Raw genomic sequence first — 16469 nt, 5'->3', positions numbered from 1 at the left:
CGGTTTACATTAACGCAACGGTGCTTTCCGGCCTATCCGATGACTATCAATACAGCTTATTTTGTTTGCAAAACAAATTCCATCTTTCTAGAAAAACTGGACAGGCCCTGAAATAAGGGAGTTCCTGTCACTCAGCGGGTTCTGGGGACTGTTAGACTCTGCTGGGCCGTCTCTTGGCCTGTCTAGTCCGGCGTCCGTAGGCCTATGAACGTCACTGTATGTGTTGATAGGGCAAATCACCAGGGGTACATGGAATGGAGCAGGAACAACGCAGACCTTAACTCTTCTAACATGTGTTCTCTGATCCAGGTTTATCAAACACTGGGACCGGGGCTACAACTCCTGCTCCAGAACAGACCTCTTCTTCACACCGCTGGCCGCCTCAAAGCTGGCCAAGAAGAGGGAGGAGACGATGGAGAAGTCCAGGAGAGAGGCGGAGCTCGGCGCTCGCCAGGAGCGGGAGAGGGAGAAGGACCGGGAGAGAGAGCGAGAGAGGGAGGCAGACAAAAATGTGGTGAGTTAAGGTTTCACTTTTCTGTTTTTTCTGGTACTTCATTGGGGACGCTTGTAAATGTAAATGTTTAAATGACGGAACAGGCATGTAGTGTGAACACGCTTATTACGTGTAAGGATATTATATAGATATATAGCTCAGGAGGTGGAGTGGGATGACGTAACCTTGCTGGTACGATCCCCGGCTCCTCCTAGCTGAGTGTCGAGGTGTCCCTGAGCGAGACACCTAAACCTAAACCGACAAGCTTGCTGTCGCCCTGCGTGGTTGACTCCGCCGTCGGAGTGTGAATGAGTGCATTAATGGTTGTAACTCGCTCTGGTTAAAAGCGTCTGCTGTATGCCCTCAATGTAAATGCCCACATGTCACTGTAGATTGATGACCGTCCCCCCTTTCCCCCCCAGAGAGTCTCCAGCTCATCCCAAGACAGTCGCATGAGCGATGCCCAGATGTCAGCCCAGATGTCAGCCCAGATGTCCGCCCAGATGTCCGCCCAGATGTCCGCCCAGATGTCCGCCCAGATGTCCGCCCAGATGTCCGCCCAGATGTCGGCTCAGATGTCGGCTCAGATGTCAGCCCAGATGTCCGCCCACGGCCACATGCGCTCCTCCTTCGAGCAGCCGCCCACCACGGTGGCGGCCGTGCCCCCCTACATCGGGCCGGACACGCCCGCCCTGCGCACGCTCAGCGAGTATGCGCGCCCCCACGTCATGTCGCCAACCAACCGCAACCACCCCTTCTTCATGTCCCTGAGCCCCGGGGAGCCTCTGCTGGCCTACCACATGCCCGGCCTGTACGGCAATGACCCGGGCCTCCGCGAGCGCGAGCTGCGCAACCTACGGGAGCGGGAGCTCCGGGAGCGCATGAAGCCCGGCTACGAGATGAAGCCCCCGGAGCTGGAGGCCATGCACCCCTCGGCCAACCCAATGGAGCACTTCGCCCGGCACGGCGCTCTTGTGCTGCCGCACATGGCCGGCCCGCCGCACCACTTCGCCCAGTTCCACCCGGGGCTGAACCACCTGGAGCGCGAGCGCATGATGATGGCCAACCAGCAGCTGCGGCCGGAGCTGAGCTACGCAGAGCGGCTGACGGCCGAACGGCTGCACGCCGAGAGGATGGCGTCGGTGGCCAGCGACCCGGCCGCCCGGCTGCAGATGCTCAACGTGACGCCGCACCACCACCAGCACTCCCACATCCACTCACACCTCCACCTGCACCAGCAGGACCCCCTCAACCAAGGTGGGCCTCTTAAAGCACCACCCGGGGGCGCTGTTGGGTATTAAACCACCGCTGAGCGCTTACTGAGGAAGGTTTCAATAAATACACATAGCTACATAGTGTGTATATAATGGAAAAGTAATCATTTTTCCTAAGGCAATATAGTCCCTTTTGACAGTATAATCAGCGGCGCATTAAAACTTAAACTGAATGGTTATGCAGTCAGTGGTGTACGTTGTCAAGGACCAGAACCCAATCCGTTTTATAATTAAAAAAAGTAAGAAAATAGAAAATGCTGATCCTAATATTGATGGTAGGTCAAATATTCAGACTAGGGCTGTCACTTTTTATTCGAAGTTCGAATATTCGTTCGAAGGTGGGGTGAAAAGTTCGAATTCGAAGTGTAATTCTCCATTCGAACTGTAAAAATGCGCTATAAAGAAGAGAGCGGCGAGTGGCTTTTCCTCAATAAAGCGGCCCTCCTGGATCCCCGCTTAGTCCACCTTTCCCCTGCACAGAAACATCTCGTGACTGAAAGCCTCTGACACGAGCTCATTGAAACGGAGACCGACACTGATCGCACACAACAGGGAGAAAAGTCCGCTGCTGCGCTGGGCGCGATGGGCAGCCTGTTTGGGGACTTATACAGCACGGCTGACAGAAGCAGCTGCAGCGGTAACGGAGAGCTGCGAGACTACTTGTAATTTTCTTTCCGTAAGGAATAAAAAGAGCAGCATGCCGTGTTGGATGTCGGCCTCACAGATTGTTCGTTTGTATAGGCTGTGTGTGCCATGGACGACATGCGCTCCGCATATCGCGCTCCGATCAGTTATTGTTGATGCGTAAAAGACAGCCGCACTTGTGTGTCGGAGCTTCCTCTTGTTGTGTTTACAAATGTGTTATCAAAGATGTGTTTTTATCCTGTGCTGTTTTGAATTCAGTAGGTACACGTGATTTCCACTTTTTTTTTTTTTTTAATAGTTCTATGGGGGGGGGGGGGGGGGGTCGAATGTATTCGAATGTATTCAAATTAATTATGGACATTCGAAATTCATTCGAATTTCATTTTTGGAAAAAGTGACAGCCCTAATTCAGACTGATAACCACTACTACTGCCGTGGCAATGGATCAACATGCACAATGTTTGTTAGCTTTTTAATAAGTGGAAGTAGGCCTGCTGTCAGAATGAGATGGATCACTGGATCCGACAGCCACTGACGTCCACACAGCAGTCCTACCCGAGCTTTTTGTTTAATTCAAATAACACTAGAAATGAAAAGGAAAAGCGTTTAGCCGTTCTTTCTAGAAGCAGAGAAAACGTGTGGATGGTCTCAGCATGCACAGTTGTCAGGCAGAGAATGAGGAGTTTATCTTTTCTTTCATTTGGCAAACCTTTAAAAAGTTATTCAAAACTGTAAATGACGTATGGGGCTAGCCCTAAGTGATGGAAGTGATCATGAACTGAGGTATGAGGCAATGCAGCTCATCTTTTCATTTTCGGGTCTCACGTTTGTGACCTTTGACCTTCAGGCTCTTCTCCACACACTCTGGACCCCATGGCAACTGGGCCCCGCTTGGCCCGCTTCCCGTTCCCAAACGGGCCCGTCCCCAACCCCTTACTCAACGACCTCCCCCACGACCACGACATGCTGCGGCACCCGCTGTTCGGTGAGACCTCCCACCCAGCAGAGCGCTCCTGTTCCTCCCCCAGTCCCCTCCCTCCAGGCTAAGTGTGAGGTGTGCGTCTTGTCTCGCTCCAGGCGTCGCGTATCCGCGGGAGATGCAGGGCCAGATGCCCCAGATGTCGGCCGCCCACCAGCTGCAGGCGATGCACGCCCAGTCGGCGGAGCTGCAGCGCATGGCCCTGGAGCAGCAGTGGCTGCATGGGCACCACCACCTGCACGGCGGCGGCCCGCTGCCCGGCCAGGAGGACTACTACAGGTGGGTGTCCAGCACCGCTGGGCAGAGCGTTTGACTGACAGATGGTTAGTAGCTTTGGTCTGCGTTTGCATTTGCACCGGTAACGGCGCCAGTACCGATATCTGGACTATAAGTTAGCCTGTCAACATTTGTTCGTACCTCGGCAGTTAAATGTGTTTTGTGTTTGACCAGGTGTTATTTCAAATTAGAGCTGTGTTGGTCTGCTTTGCATTTCGCGTAACTATGTCAGCGTGCTTTGTAGGGGTGTGCATTGGCACTGCCCTCACGATTCGATTATGGTTCACCAGGTAACGATTCGATTCAATTCGATTCTACGATGCATTGCGATGCATAAAAATTCTACTGCACACAATAAGGCAAATTTTTTCACCTTCCACTCCCTAACCTACTGCAATTAAATGCCAGACTTTGTCCTTTCTAACATTGTCCTTATAAAAAGGATGATATGTTTCATAAATTATTTTATGTTGCTCCACTTCGAGAATCAGTCTCTCGTCGTCCATGCTGCCGACCCTCTGAGACCCTTTGATTGATTGACTGCTGACCTGGTGCCACCGGTCATGACGTTATGTTGATGTGAAGTTGTTATAGGCTACATGAGCTGAGTATTGTTTTTTATTTTGAAAATTGACCGGATGCTCTATGGCTTTTACTTTTTCACTTCCTGCCCGGCTCGATCTGCTCTGTTGAAATTGACGCGGTTCAGCAACGGTTTTCTGGGACGTTGCTGAGCCGGTGGAAATGGTTTCATTGATTAGGGTGGCAGCGAACAGCAGCGGTGACCGCGGCGCTTTCGTCCCTGGTGGAAATCAGGCTAGTGTTGTTGTTGTTGCTAGCTCCGCCGCTTAGCATGTACTTCACAACTCTATTGTCCACTCGAGGCCCAAAAATAAACAGCGACATAATCGATTATGGCACGTTGCTGCATCGATGCTGAATCGTGCATGCCCCGCATTGCGATGCATCGCCGAATCGATTATTGTTGACACCCCTAGTGCTTTGTCTGCGTGTAAACCCCCACGCCTTCAGCTCTCCATTGGTGGTTCTGGTGCGCATCACTGGATCCAACTCTGACGTAGTGATGCGTTTTCCCGCTGTAAAGGTTCCTGGTACAGAGCGGACGGAGTCAGGGTTGTACTTGGCAAAAAAGGCGGTTTTAATCTAGTGTGCCATTACATCATCTGAGCATGCCACAGCGGTAGCTGTGCGATTGTCCTTGCACAAGCTCTCGCTCACACTGGCCTTCCCTCCTCCTGCAAGACAAAAGCAGGCACATTAAGGCCCCGTTTACACGAGGACGCTTGCGGGTAAGAACGACAAAATATTTTATCGGAAGTGCCTTTCGTTTAGACGGTGACGGCGTTTTTGGGGCATGAAAACGCATAGATCTGAAACCACCCTCCAGAGTGGAAAAGTTGAATACGCTCCGCCGTAGCGTGTCCGTCTACACTGCTAAGACGCAAAACACTGCTAAGATCTGCTCACGTCGCGTACGCGTTTACGTCACATACATGTGCCAGTACAAGGAAATAAACAAACATGTCCGATTATTTCCATGCCTCGGATCTTCAAGCTGCTCTGGCAGCTCTAATAACCGTACAGGAGTCTTTCCACGAAATGTACAGGATATGTACAGATAGTATTACTGAACAGAGAAGTATCTTTTTGGTTTTTGCGGCACGGATAAGAGAAGAAGGAAGATTCTATGCATGCGCTCAGACATGGCGGTGTTGTGTGATAGTGTATCACACCACCACCTTGCCGCCTGGCATGCATACCCAATCGAATTCCACACACTTTTGTGTCACCGTATGCATGCAGATATCCTCCCGAAAAAGCTTGTCTAAACGCGGAATAAAAAGTGAAGACGCGACGCCACTTTTGCGTCTTCTGTTCAGACCTTCATCGTGTCAAGGTAGCCTAATACACACTCCCTGGCAGGTCTGATTGCGAGCAGGTGCCCGCAATCAGACCCAATCAACCCGGCAGATCCGGTGAGCTCCAAACATGACCCATGCCCCACCTGCAGGCCAAACGCTGTGCTACCCCCCACACCCGCCTGCTTTCTAACGATCCGTACCGTATCGTACACTCTCACCAACCAGAGGCGCAGATTTAGTTAGCATGTATAGGTTCTCATTTGGTCGGCCCCCTGAACAGCACAGAGAGTCCTGTATTTACCTTACATGGTACTCTTACATTAATAAACATGTTGTATTTCACTGTCTGGTTATCTCAATCCTCATGGGTCTGTTTGGGTTTGTCTCCCCTCTTGCAGCCGTTTGAAGAAGGAAGGAGACAAGCCATCCTGAGGCCAAGGTGGGCCAGACACCATCTGAACAGAATCCAGTATACAGATGGTGTCAGCCTCCACCCTAACAGAATTCAGTATACAGGTCAACTAGACTCCACCCTAACGGATCCAGTACAGATCAACTAGACTCCACCCTAACAGATCCAGTATACAGATCAACTAGACTCCACCCTAACAGATCCAGTACAGATCAACTAGACTCCACCCTAACAGATCCAGTACACAGATTAACTAGACTCCACCCTAACAGATCCAGTATACAGATTAACTAGACTCCACCCTATCAGATCCAGTATACAGATTAAATAGACTCCACCTTAACAGAATCCAGTATACAGACGGGCCAGGGAGCACCCAAACATAATCCAGTATCCAGATGGACCAGACTCCACCCTAACAGATCCAGTATCCAGATGGACCAGACTCCACCCTAACAGATCCAGTATCCAGATGGACCAGACTCCACCCTAACAGATCCAGTATCCAGATGGACCAGACTCCACCCTAACAGAATCCAGTATCCAGATGGACCAGACTCCACCCTAACAGAATCCAGTATCCAGATGGTGTCAGCCTCCACCCTAACAGAATCCAGTATCTAGTTGGCGCTCAGCCTCCACCCTAACAGAATCCAGTATCTAGTTGGCGCTCAGCCTCTACCCTAACAGAATCCAGTATACTTTTCAGAGACTGTACATTTTTTAAAGAGTGTGTGGGTCCCTTTGTTTTAATATATTGAAAATAAGAATCCTTGTGTGTCTATATGTGTATTCCTTGTTCCAGCACTTAATGGGATTGTCAAGAGGTTTGCTTGAGATTTTCTTACTAATAGACAGTAGTGTTAAGACTTTATACTGCCATAATCTCCTAATTTATTGTTATTTTACTTGTTCAGCAGACATGTGCGGTATTAGGGTAACCAGCATATCGCACACATCAAACTTTGATGTGTGCAGTATGATAGAATTGCTGATGATGCCCTAGGCTAGCAAGGATGCTATTGACCCAGCTGATGAACATTGGTAGTAGTATGAGCTGTTCTTTCATTTTTAAATGGTCTTGTGTAAATTTAAATTTTAAATCAGTGTTTGAATGATTGGCCTAACAACCTAGCATGACTGTCTTCACAATTCCGAAACTAGAGTAGCAAGTTACAATGTTGTGTCATTAGACTTGGAAAACTATACTACATGGATTTATTCTAAAACTGCTAAATATTTGTCTAAATTAAAAACATTTATATTTCAAGGTATCTTTCACAGTGTAACCTAAGCTTTTAGTCACTTTGAGACTGTAAATACTACATGTGTAATAGTCTATATTACCAAGCATTATTGATATAGGTTTAATATTCTATATTAAGTATTATTGATCTTACTGTAAGTGTGAACTCTTGCCCCTAAATTTGGCACATAAAAAAACATTTGCTGAACACAGTTTAGTGTTATAAAATAAAATGATTGTAAATTATAAGCTATGATCTGTGTCACTGTTGCACAGTGACATTAAAACAACATATTCCGATGTTTTTTTAACAAAGCGGTGAGAGACGAGACCCACGTGATCTTAACATACATTTTAAAAACCCCGTTCCCTGTTTCAAAATTCAATATTTATGTGAAATAAGAAACAAAAATATTGCACAATTATTTCAATAAATAATTCTGCAATGACGAATTCTTGTCTGTGGTTGTATTTCTAATTAACCAGGAAATGTATACTGTTTTAACTATAGGCATCATGTTAACGCATAGACATCAGGGGCCTCATGTACTAAGGTTGCGTACGCACAAAAACGTGGCGTACGTCCTTTTCCACGCTCACGTTCAGATGTACAAAACGTGAAATGACCGTAAAAATGTGCGGTCCCCACGCCAGCTCCAGAGCTGTCGTACGCACGTTTCTACAGCTATTGTTCCTTTGGCGACACTTAGAGGTGACGCTGGGAAACTGGGAAAAAAGGTGAAAACCATGACTCATCAGAGTGATTTGCACATCACAGACACACGAATGAACGATTAACACACCTTGCAATTATATGGGTGGCTATAAAAGCATGCGCAATGGATGAAGAAAATTGTTTTAAAAATGGCTGCGTTAGCGTTGTTAGAGGACATCGCAAATGGTCAAATCCGAAGGGAACGTATATTTAGGGAACGCGAGGATTTACTCGCAAATGATGATGATTGGCTCATGAGCCGATTTCGTTTCCCCAGGCCAGTATTACTGGAGCTGTGCGCAGAGCTGCGGCCGGCCCTAGAGCGCCACACAGCCAGGAGCCAGGGGTTGTCCGTGCCCACACAGGTGCTGACCACGCTGGGGTTCCTGGCAACAGGGGCCTTCCAGCGGGAGCTGGCCGATCGGTCAGGAGTGTGCCAGTCCACCCTGAGCCGAGCCATGCCAGCTGTGTGGGACGGAATCATCATATGAGATTAATATGAGTCCAGACAGACCGGCCTCATATGCATTAATGCATTAATATGAGATAATTAATGCATTCAAAGCCGAGCCACGCCGCCTCGCCCTGTGAATTCAGTTGCAGCGCAAATATAGCAGCAAATACGTTACATTCTTAACCCAGCAGCGGTGTTGTTCAGATACTGATTAAATGGGTTTGTTAACCATGCGTAATAGTATGGCTCCATGAGTATGCGCACACGTTCTATGTGTTCTTCATCTCTGGGCACTGCGTCCATTTATGTTTTGCAGCGGTTGCATTTGTTCTCTGTTAAAATACATGGTTAATGTATTATTTTGGAGTTAATACATTTGAAAAAAAAAAACAGGAACACCACTAGTTTCTGGCTACGCCACTGGTGTCACCGATCAAAGCGGCCACTCTCAAATCGAAGGGGGAGAGTTCCCCCACTCCCGTCCCCCCTCCTGTTGCGGTCACGCTTCGGCGGTGGGCAGAAACCCTCCGCTTCGCCTCCACCTTGAGGTCTGACCACTTTTTTTTAATTTCAGAGTGTGTGCGCTGCTGAGACCCCACTGCATTGACGGCCTCGCAAACACGCTCCCACTCACTTCTCTTTTGTTTTGCATTTATCCCTGTTGACAGGGTTCCAAATAGCATATGCTTGCGCATTTCTACCTCGTGGAGCAAAATCTCGAGCTCAGACTCCGTGAAGTTTCGTTTTTTGCCTCTGTTCATGGTGCCAGGTGATCGGATTAAGAGGTGAATCTCAGGTCCAGAGGCCTATTTAAATGGAATTGCATATTTAAATGAGGGCGTGGACAGGGAGGAGTTTGGCACCTCGGCATGTGCGCTCAATTCCACGTTGATCGAGATGTACGAAAGAAACGTGCTTGGATCCATGCGTTCGCACACTTTGATACATCTGAATTTATTTGTGCGTAAGACAGTTTCTGGGTTTTGGCGTACGCCAAGTTTCAGTATGAAATCCACGCAGGTCTTAGTACATGAGGCCCCAGGGGTCTCATTTATAACCGTTGCGTACGCACAAAACGGGGCTGAAATTGGCGTACGTGACTTTTCACGCCAAGGTTGTGATCTATAAAAAACCAACTTGACGGGAAAATGTGCGCAGCCCTAAGCAAACTCTGACCCATGCGTACGCATGGTTTGGAGGAAAAGGAGAATTGGCGACGCAGACGGTGTGGTGGTGAACTGAAGTCAGACCGAAGAATTGCAGAGTGAGAAGAACGATTATGTTTTATCATCGCCCTTCATCAATTTAATTTCAACCCGTATCATGCGTTAAATCCTAATCAGAATAATTTAAGTCCACTGCGTTATTTCTCAGTTATAACTCCAGAAATATCTCCTTAGAATAGAAATAAAAAGAAATTCCCTATATTTAATCCCGTCAATCCATACTGTCCACTGACGGCGCGACTGCATGGAATAAAGCATCTGTCCAACATGTGTCAATAACATAATATTTTTATGTGACACTGTAAACACATGATCGAATGTCAATTAAATCCCAAGTGTGAAAAACCAAGCCACACATCACAATCGTTGTCCGTTACTCTTGATGCTTTCATGACAAATCAGGCATTAAAAAGGGGTTATGTTCAAGAACATTTTACGTGGGTAATTACAAACTGATTATCCAAGGCGTTCTCGTCAGTCTTATTACCGTAACCCTATAAATACAGAGGTGAGCGCCGTGGTAATGCTGCACCATATGGCACTTCTGGCGGACCATGCAAATGGCAGGATTCGGAGGGAGAGGGTATTTAGGGACCATAACGATTCATTGGTAGGCTAGATAAAAATATGTAACTATGTCAGACCACTTCTTTTTTTAATTCTGGGACAGTGCGCTCCGTGCTACTGACAGAGTTCACTGCTGCAGCAACATGTTGCCACTCACTCTGCTTTTTGTTGTTGGCGATCCCAATCCCGTGACCGCCGAACAAAACTACCTTTCGGGCCTCCATCTCACCCACAAGTGTCTCCACTTCAACCTCCGTGAAATTTCGCTTTTTTGATTTTCTCAGTACTTCTGCCATTGTTTCCAACAAGACATAATACCGGCATCTGAGTCTGTTTATATGCAGATCGCATTCATGAGGTCATTTGCATTGACCATTTATGGTTAAAAAGGGGCGTGTAGAGGGCGGAACGTGAAGCTGATTCAGCTGCGCACAATTGTAGTCAGTATGTGATTTATAAAGCAAAGATTGCGTACAGGTGTGCGTACGCAGTGTTTTATAAATCGGAATATTTTTTGGCGCACGCAAAACTTGGCTTCTGGGCGTACGCACCTTTTTAGTAACGATCCTACGCACAGTTTTATAAATGAGACCCCAGGCCTTCTACAAACTAACTGTTGACAATCATATTAAGAAATGGAGAGCTTTGACCATTTAAGGTTTATTCAACAAAATATTATTTGACAAATCTGAACGCGGCAACATTCTGCATTTACCAACTAAATTGCGCACACAGGCTTAATCAAAAACCCTACAAGACCTACCTTATACCCTTTGACAACATTCTCATGAACCAGCCTAACATTTAACAAACTAAGCTTAACTGTCTATGCATTTGTACTTACTCAGCAAATATAAAGTGCCCATATTGTGTGTTAAAATATCAGGCACATGATATTACCCTTGACTGACATATTTACTAGCAATGGTCCATATCAATTCCAAGAATTGGAATTGATTGGACTGTTAAACAGATAAAAAGGTCTGATCGGTGATCAGTCGTATTGCATGGAAGCGTTGTGTTGGACCCAGGGGAGATGTGCGTTGTGGTTCTGTCACTGACCGTCCTTAGCAGGTCTCCTCAGAACATAGTGTCGGAGGTACTGGATCGCTGATATGGCGCTCACATTTGCCAGCAAGGCTAAATGGTTATCGGAGAAAGTCAAAATCAGGTTATTTAATCATTTTAGCTGTTACAAATATCAACCATTTAAAAATCTTGAAATCGATTACATTTGAAATACGAATACATTTTTGTTAGAGCAGTTTTGTTCAAACCTGCTTTCCAAGAGTCTGCTGCGTGCGGGTCAGTGGACCTCAGGACCCACGATGCCACTGCAATGCACAACAAGCACATGTCTGACTGCTTCAGGGTGGAGAAGAGGCCGTCTTTATCTGAAAACAGACACATGATTAGTACAACATCTGTATATTGCTTTCATTCAAATGTGGAAGATTCAATTGATTGATATTGCATTCAACCTTATTCACCAACCTGATAATGACACCGATGTCGGCATGAATTTCAACATTTGCTGGTCGGCTGCCAGCTTTCTGACCAAGTGGTTGGGGAAAGAGGCAAACCCTCTCTGAGGGGTTAGTGTGTGGACTGCATTGGCGTCCCTGAAGGGGGTCCAGTGGGCTCCGATCGGGAACACCCAAGGCCAAGACCTAAGGCTCCAGCTGCTGCCGCTGTCTGGGAGGCGTATATTTCTGATGAACCAGCTGGACCAACATCTGTTGTTGAATAGAGCTTCGTCCGCGGCTGCAGACGAGAGGACGGGATAGACGCCCGGACAGGGGGCGTGAGGTACAGCCCAGATTGGCAGGCCGTGGCTCTCCATGTCCGGGTCAACGTGAATCTCTGTTGAACGGATGAGGTAGTCTGCCTCTGGGAATGTGAGCTCTCTAAGGGAGTGGCCGGAGCATGTGAAGATGGGGATTGGTTTTTCCTCTCTCCATTGGGAAGCTTGGATGGACAGGAGTCCGTCCTTAGACCCATATCTGGAGCTGGTGGTGCCGTCGCAAAGAGAAGACAGTGATTGGTCATCATAGTTACTGACAGTCCCAAAGTCATCCTGTGTCTTGTTCTCATAGAAATACCCCAAAACTTCCGGGAGTGATATTCTGTAATCCTCGTCCAGAATGTCAGGGTTCGACAGCATAGTTGAGAAGGTTCCATCGACGAGAACGTTGTTCACCATTATGACAGGGATCATCTGCAGGGAAGGATCCTTTATACAGGGTGATCGCTCATCTCCATTCTCAAGGATCGGTTCGAAGGGCGTGCCCTTGTGAGTACTGTAGAGAGTTTGGATGTTATGCATGCTTTTGCTTTTTTGAATACCACTCTCATGTGCAGTTTGACCAGCTGAAAAACAGTTAAGGGAGTGTGGAACATCCAAACTTCCCTCTTCCCACGTGCCTTCATTAGCCGGTGGTGTGTTCTTTGTGGAGTCCCGTGTGGGAGGAGAGACAGCTGGGCTTTGCGTGTGAAGGTTAGGGTCCAGAAGGTCAGTGCCCGTTTCTTGCCCGCCACCCAGTAGCTGACAGTACTCCTCATCCAGATCAGAGAATACGGAAACATCACAACTCGAGCGATCTGGCTGAGAGTCATCGGGATTGGTAAAGTAGTCAGAGTCTGCAATGTCTGACGGATCTACCAGAGGGGTGTCCGACCACAGAGGACCGGTGTCTGTCTTCATGTCCCGGTCATCATCATGGGCCTTGCTGTGTCATGAATTGTAAGTGCTTTTCTGCTGGGTTGTTCCCCTGATTCTCTCAGCTGTAAAATGTCTCTAATTGTCAGTTTTTCCATCTCATCCCAAAAGGCAGACATGGCGAATACAGGCCGACAAGGGCCAAGTGATTCAGCATATGTTTCTTGGCTGTCCGGCACAGAGCCAGCTGTCGGATCACAAACGGAAGGAGATTGAGGTTGATCTGTTGTCATGCTACACAGTTCCACTTGCTTAGAGTCTGAAGGTTGAGACGTTAAATGGACTGTTTTATCAGCAGAGTTGTTCTCTAGTGTTAAACTATCACTTTGTTCAACAGGTAGACATGCCAAAGCAGGCTCAGTATATGCCTCCATACATTCCCCATTCGCCTCAGTTTTACAGCCATGGCTTTGCAAGGGCATAGGGTCCTGCAGGTATTCAATGTCATGTGACACATGTTTAGCAGAATGCACATGCAGTGTCTCATCAGGAAACTGCACGTCATCTGTGTGTGGAACATTTTCCATCTCACTTAACTCCAACAGGTCACATGGTGTGGACAGCAATAGTTTGCGGCGGCGGGACCGTTGTTCCAGGTCCTCTGGTTTATTTTCAGAGCGATGGTCTTTGAATATAGGCCAAGTATCCTCTGGTGTGTCAGGTGCTGAAGCATAACTTTCACAATCAGAGCTGTTGCTTGAGCTGAAGTCTTCGGCACTTTTGAATTCCATAGACTCAATACTTTCAAATGATTGACAGTATTGTAATCTACTTGCACTTTTCAAGATAACTGCGTTAGGCAACATGGCGGTTTGATGTCTGGAATTGCAAATATTTGCCAAGCATAATCCTTGACCATTTTCAAAATCCTCAGACTTCACAACGTCCAGCACTGTAATATCTTGACCTTTAAATGCTAACTTGGATAACGTGGAGTTTGGGAGGGTCACTGACTGTGGAGCTGCCTCAGATAATGGACATGTTTCCAGTGTGGAAGGTTTAAAAGAACACAATTCAGAGTCTGAAAGAGAAGAGTCCTCATGGATTGGTTTTGTATCTGTGAGAACTGGTATCTGAATCCCATCGGATGACTCTGCAGCAGATGCTCCTTGGTGTGGTTGTGACGTTTCACAAGGCCCCGAGTTGTTGCCGCTCTCCACCTCTGATTGATTCATCTTGACCTCTGACCTGCGTTCAGGTGTGGGCTTCTGCAAACCGCCGCACGGGGAAAGGTTCTACTAGCTTTCTTTTTCTTTCGTCTTTTTCTTCGCAAAGGGCTGACATTCACCGTCACAAACCAACGCTCCTTCTCTTTCGTAATCAAGAAGCTTCTGTCTTTCCCGCAAAGTGTTTTCTCTGCATTGTGTGCACATTGTATCAGCCTGTCGTTCATATCACGGTCGGCTTTATGTCTGGGAAGTGGCTGGACTTCCTGTGTAGTTGTGGCGCAGACCGTGTCACTTAGCAGAATTCTCTGTAGGTCTGAAAGCGTTTCATGGGCTCCATCGTCAGTAGAACATTGGCTATCATTAGGGTCGCTTCGTTGTGAGAGTGTTTCATTTGTTGCAATGCCATAATTAACCATCTTCAATATCTCCTCATTCTCTTTTTGTGCTTCCCTGGTGGAGAGAACATCTTCTTCGGAACACTGCGGTGTCTCTACAAGATTAAGGCGGGTATGAAGAGATCCTTTATCTGATCCCTTCTCTTCCCAGACCGCAGTCTGATCCTCTCCTTCTCCGTCTGTGTGCTTCTGGTTAACCTGTGAAAACTCTGCAAAGCAAGGGCCATGCTCCAGTGCGAGGTGGACTAATTCTAGCCCTGTTCTGGCAGCAGTGGTTTGCAGGGCATCACATTGTTCTGAATGTTCCTGACTCCAGGACTCTTCTGAATCACTCAGGCTGGAGTTGTCAACGTCTGCTTTGGAGGGCAATAGCAGGCAACATTCTTCACACTCATCATAAAAGCTTATCCACTCGTATTCCACTATGCTGATACTGTGATCAAGGTCGTCCATTTGCACACCTTAACATAGTGCTGCAACTGCAAGAGCGGGAAACACAAAGGAACAAGGCTTAGGACCTCCTCCAAGGTTACAGTAAATCCTGTATCAATGATGAGCCAATGGTATTGTCTCACAGGAAGAAGATTGATTTAAGATCGATTATATAGGTTCTTATTCTATCCATATGTTAAGTTTTCACGCCGTTGTATCTGTGCTGTGTGTTGATACTAACACTGTCAGTATCAACAATTTAGGTGAAATTCTGCTGGGATTTCAATCGTAAACTAAAGTTCGGATAACATCAGTCAATGTCACAGCACCAGGAATTTATACGTCCCAAAAAATGTACTTTTCTTTCAACCGAAGTCTGGTAAATGTGACACACCTAACCAACTATAGGGTCTCTGAGGTAAACAAACTGCTGCAAACTGACTCCTCCAATATAGCAAACTCACTCACCCATACTATATTATATACCACCATGAAACATTTTTCAAATGGTCACTTTTACAACATTGCTAATAAATCGTGGTAAGTGACCATTGCAGTACTAAATGCATAATTAACATAAATCGTATTTATCAGACTATAGTTGGAACAAATGTTTTTAAAGAAGACACTGGTGAATGTTTTGTTGAAACAGTATATTATCACTGTATGTCGATAAAGGGTAAACCTACCTGATGCACAGAGAAATCCTTGTGATCAAACTTTTTCTGCCGTGTCCCGACAATCACATTGTCCTGTGTCTGTCCGTGGGTCATACTGGTGCCTTTGAGCGGGTAAAAATAGAGCAGTATGTGGCAGCACATGCAGCGGCCTTCATGTCCTTCCCTTACTGAAGGTGTGATATTTCAGTCTCCCTCCCAGAATAGAACTGCTAAGAGTTTAGATCAATAATATAGGGCAGTTATTTGAATCTATGGGATTTTGAATGAATCGTCTGCGATTCTCAAATTTAAACAATCTTTCTCAATATATTACCTTACAGTAACTTGTTTACACAAGGTAAAAATAATAAATGTGTTTGAAGTTACCAACTAATTATAAAGATTAGCCCTAATACGTATACATGAACCTGTAGACATTACGTTTTCTTAGACTCATTGTTTCCTTTCATATTAATTGTTTTGCAGTACAATTCACTATTCGGTGTTCATTAGAAATCAATAACACTAAACTTATTTAACTCACAATGTTCAGCTGGTAAACTCATGTGTATAAAACAAACCACAACTATGCGAAAAGTGTTTTATTGTTGTAAAAGGTACATAGCGTCTTCATAACAAGCTAAATAAGTTTCAACTAGGACTCTCATCTACATCGTTTCAAATACTTATCTGTAAAAAACGATTTTGCATTCATGAATGGCTAAGCAAATAAAACATATTTTACAATCACTGCCTTGGGATATGGCCTCACTTCTTCATATTAAAAACTTTTGGATGTCAAGATGTCGCTTCAAACATTTACAGTCCAGCCACCAGCCTTACGATATAAGGTAAAGGCCACCATAGATTCAAACGAGCACACATTCATTACAGCTGAGATTAAAACGTTTGTGACCCTTCCTGA

General features: G+C 46.4%; 2 protein-coding genes across 2 annotated transcripts in view; one reads left to right on the top strand and one right to left on the bottom strand.

Annotated features, from left to right (window-relative positions):
- rereb (arginine-glutamic acid dipeptide (RE) repeats b) overlaps positions 1-7661 on the top strand; it is a 39677-nt gene extending 32016 nt beyond the window's left edge. The window contains exons 14-18 of the mRNA XM_030350507.1: positions 310-514; positions 916-1750; positions 3260-3397; positions 3490-3670; positions 5949-7661. Of these exons, the coding sequence (XP_030206367.1) occupies positions 310-514; positions 916-1750; positions 3260-3397; positions 3490-3670; positions 5949-5982 (1393 nt within the window). The 3' untranslated portion in view covers positions 5983-7661. The remainder of the gene's footprint in view (positions 1-309; positions 515-915; positions 1751-3259; positions 3398-3489; positions 3671-5948) is intronic.
- perm1b (PPARGC1 and ESRR induced regulator, muscle 1b) lies at positions 4749-15720 on the bottom strand. Its single transcript, XM_030350049.1, has 5 exons — positions 15575-15720; positions 11665-14932; positions 11448-11564; positions 11233-11310; positions 4749-4923 (listed from the first exon to the last, which is right to left on the bottom strand). Exons 2-5 carry the CDS (start codon positions 12872-12874, stop codon positions 4832-4834), a joined length of 1497 nt encoding a protein of 498 aa, XP_030205909.1. The 5' UTR covers positions 12875-14932; positions 15575-15720; the 3' UTR covers positions 4749-4831.
- Between the last annotated feature and the right edge of the window lie 749 nt (positions 15721-16469).

This window comes from Gadus morhua, chromosome 1 (genome assembly GCF_902167405.1).
Source record: "Gadus morhua chromosome 1, gadMor3.0, whole genome shotgun sequence".
NCBI classification, from domain to species: domain Eukaryota; kingdom Metazoa; phylum Chordata; class Actinopteri; order Gadiformes; family Gadidae; genus Gadus; species Gadus morhua.
The sequence above is the reverse complement of the archived record's forward strand: the minus strand, read 5'-3'. Positions and strand labels throughout refer to the sequence as shown.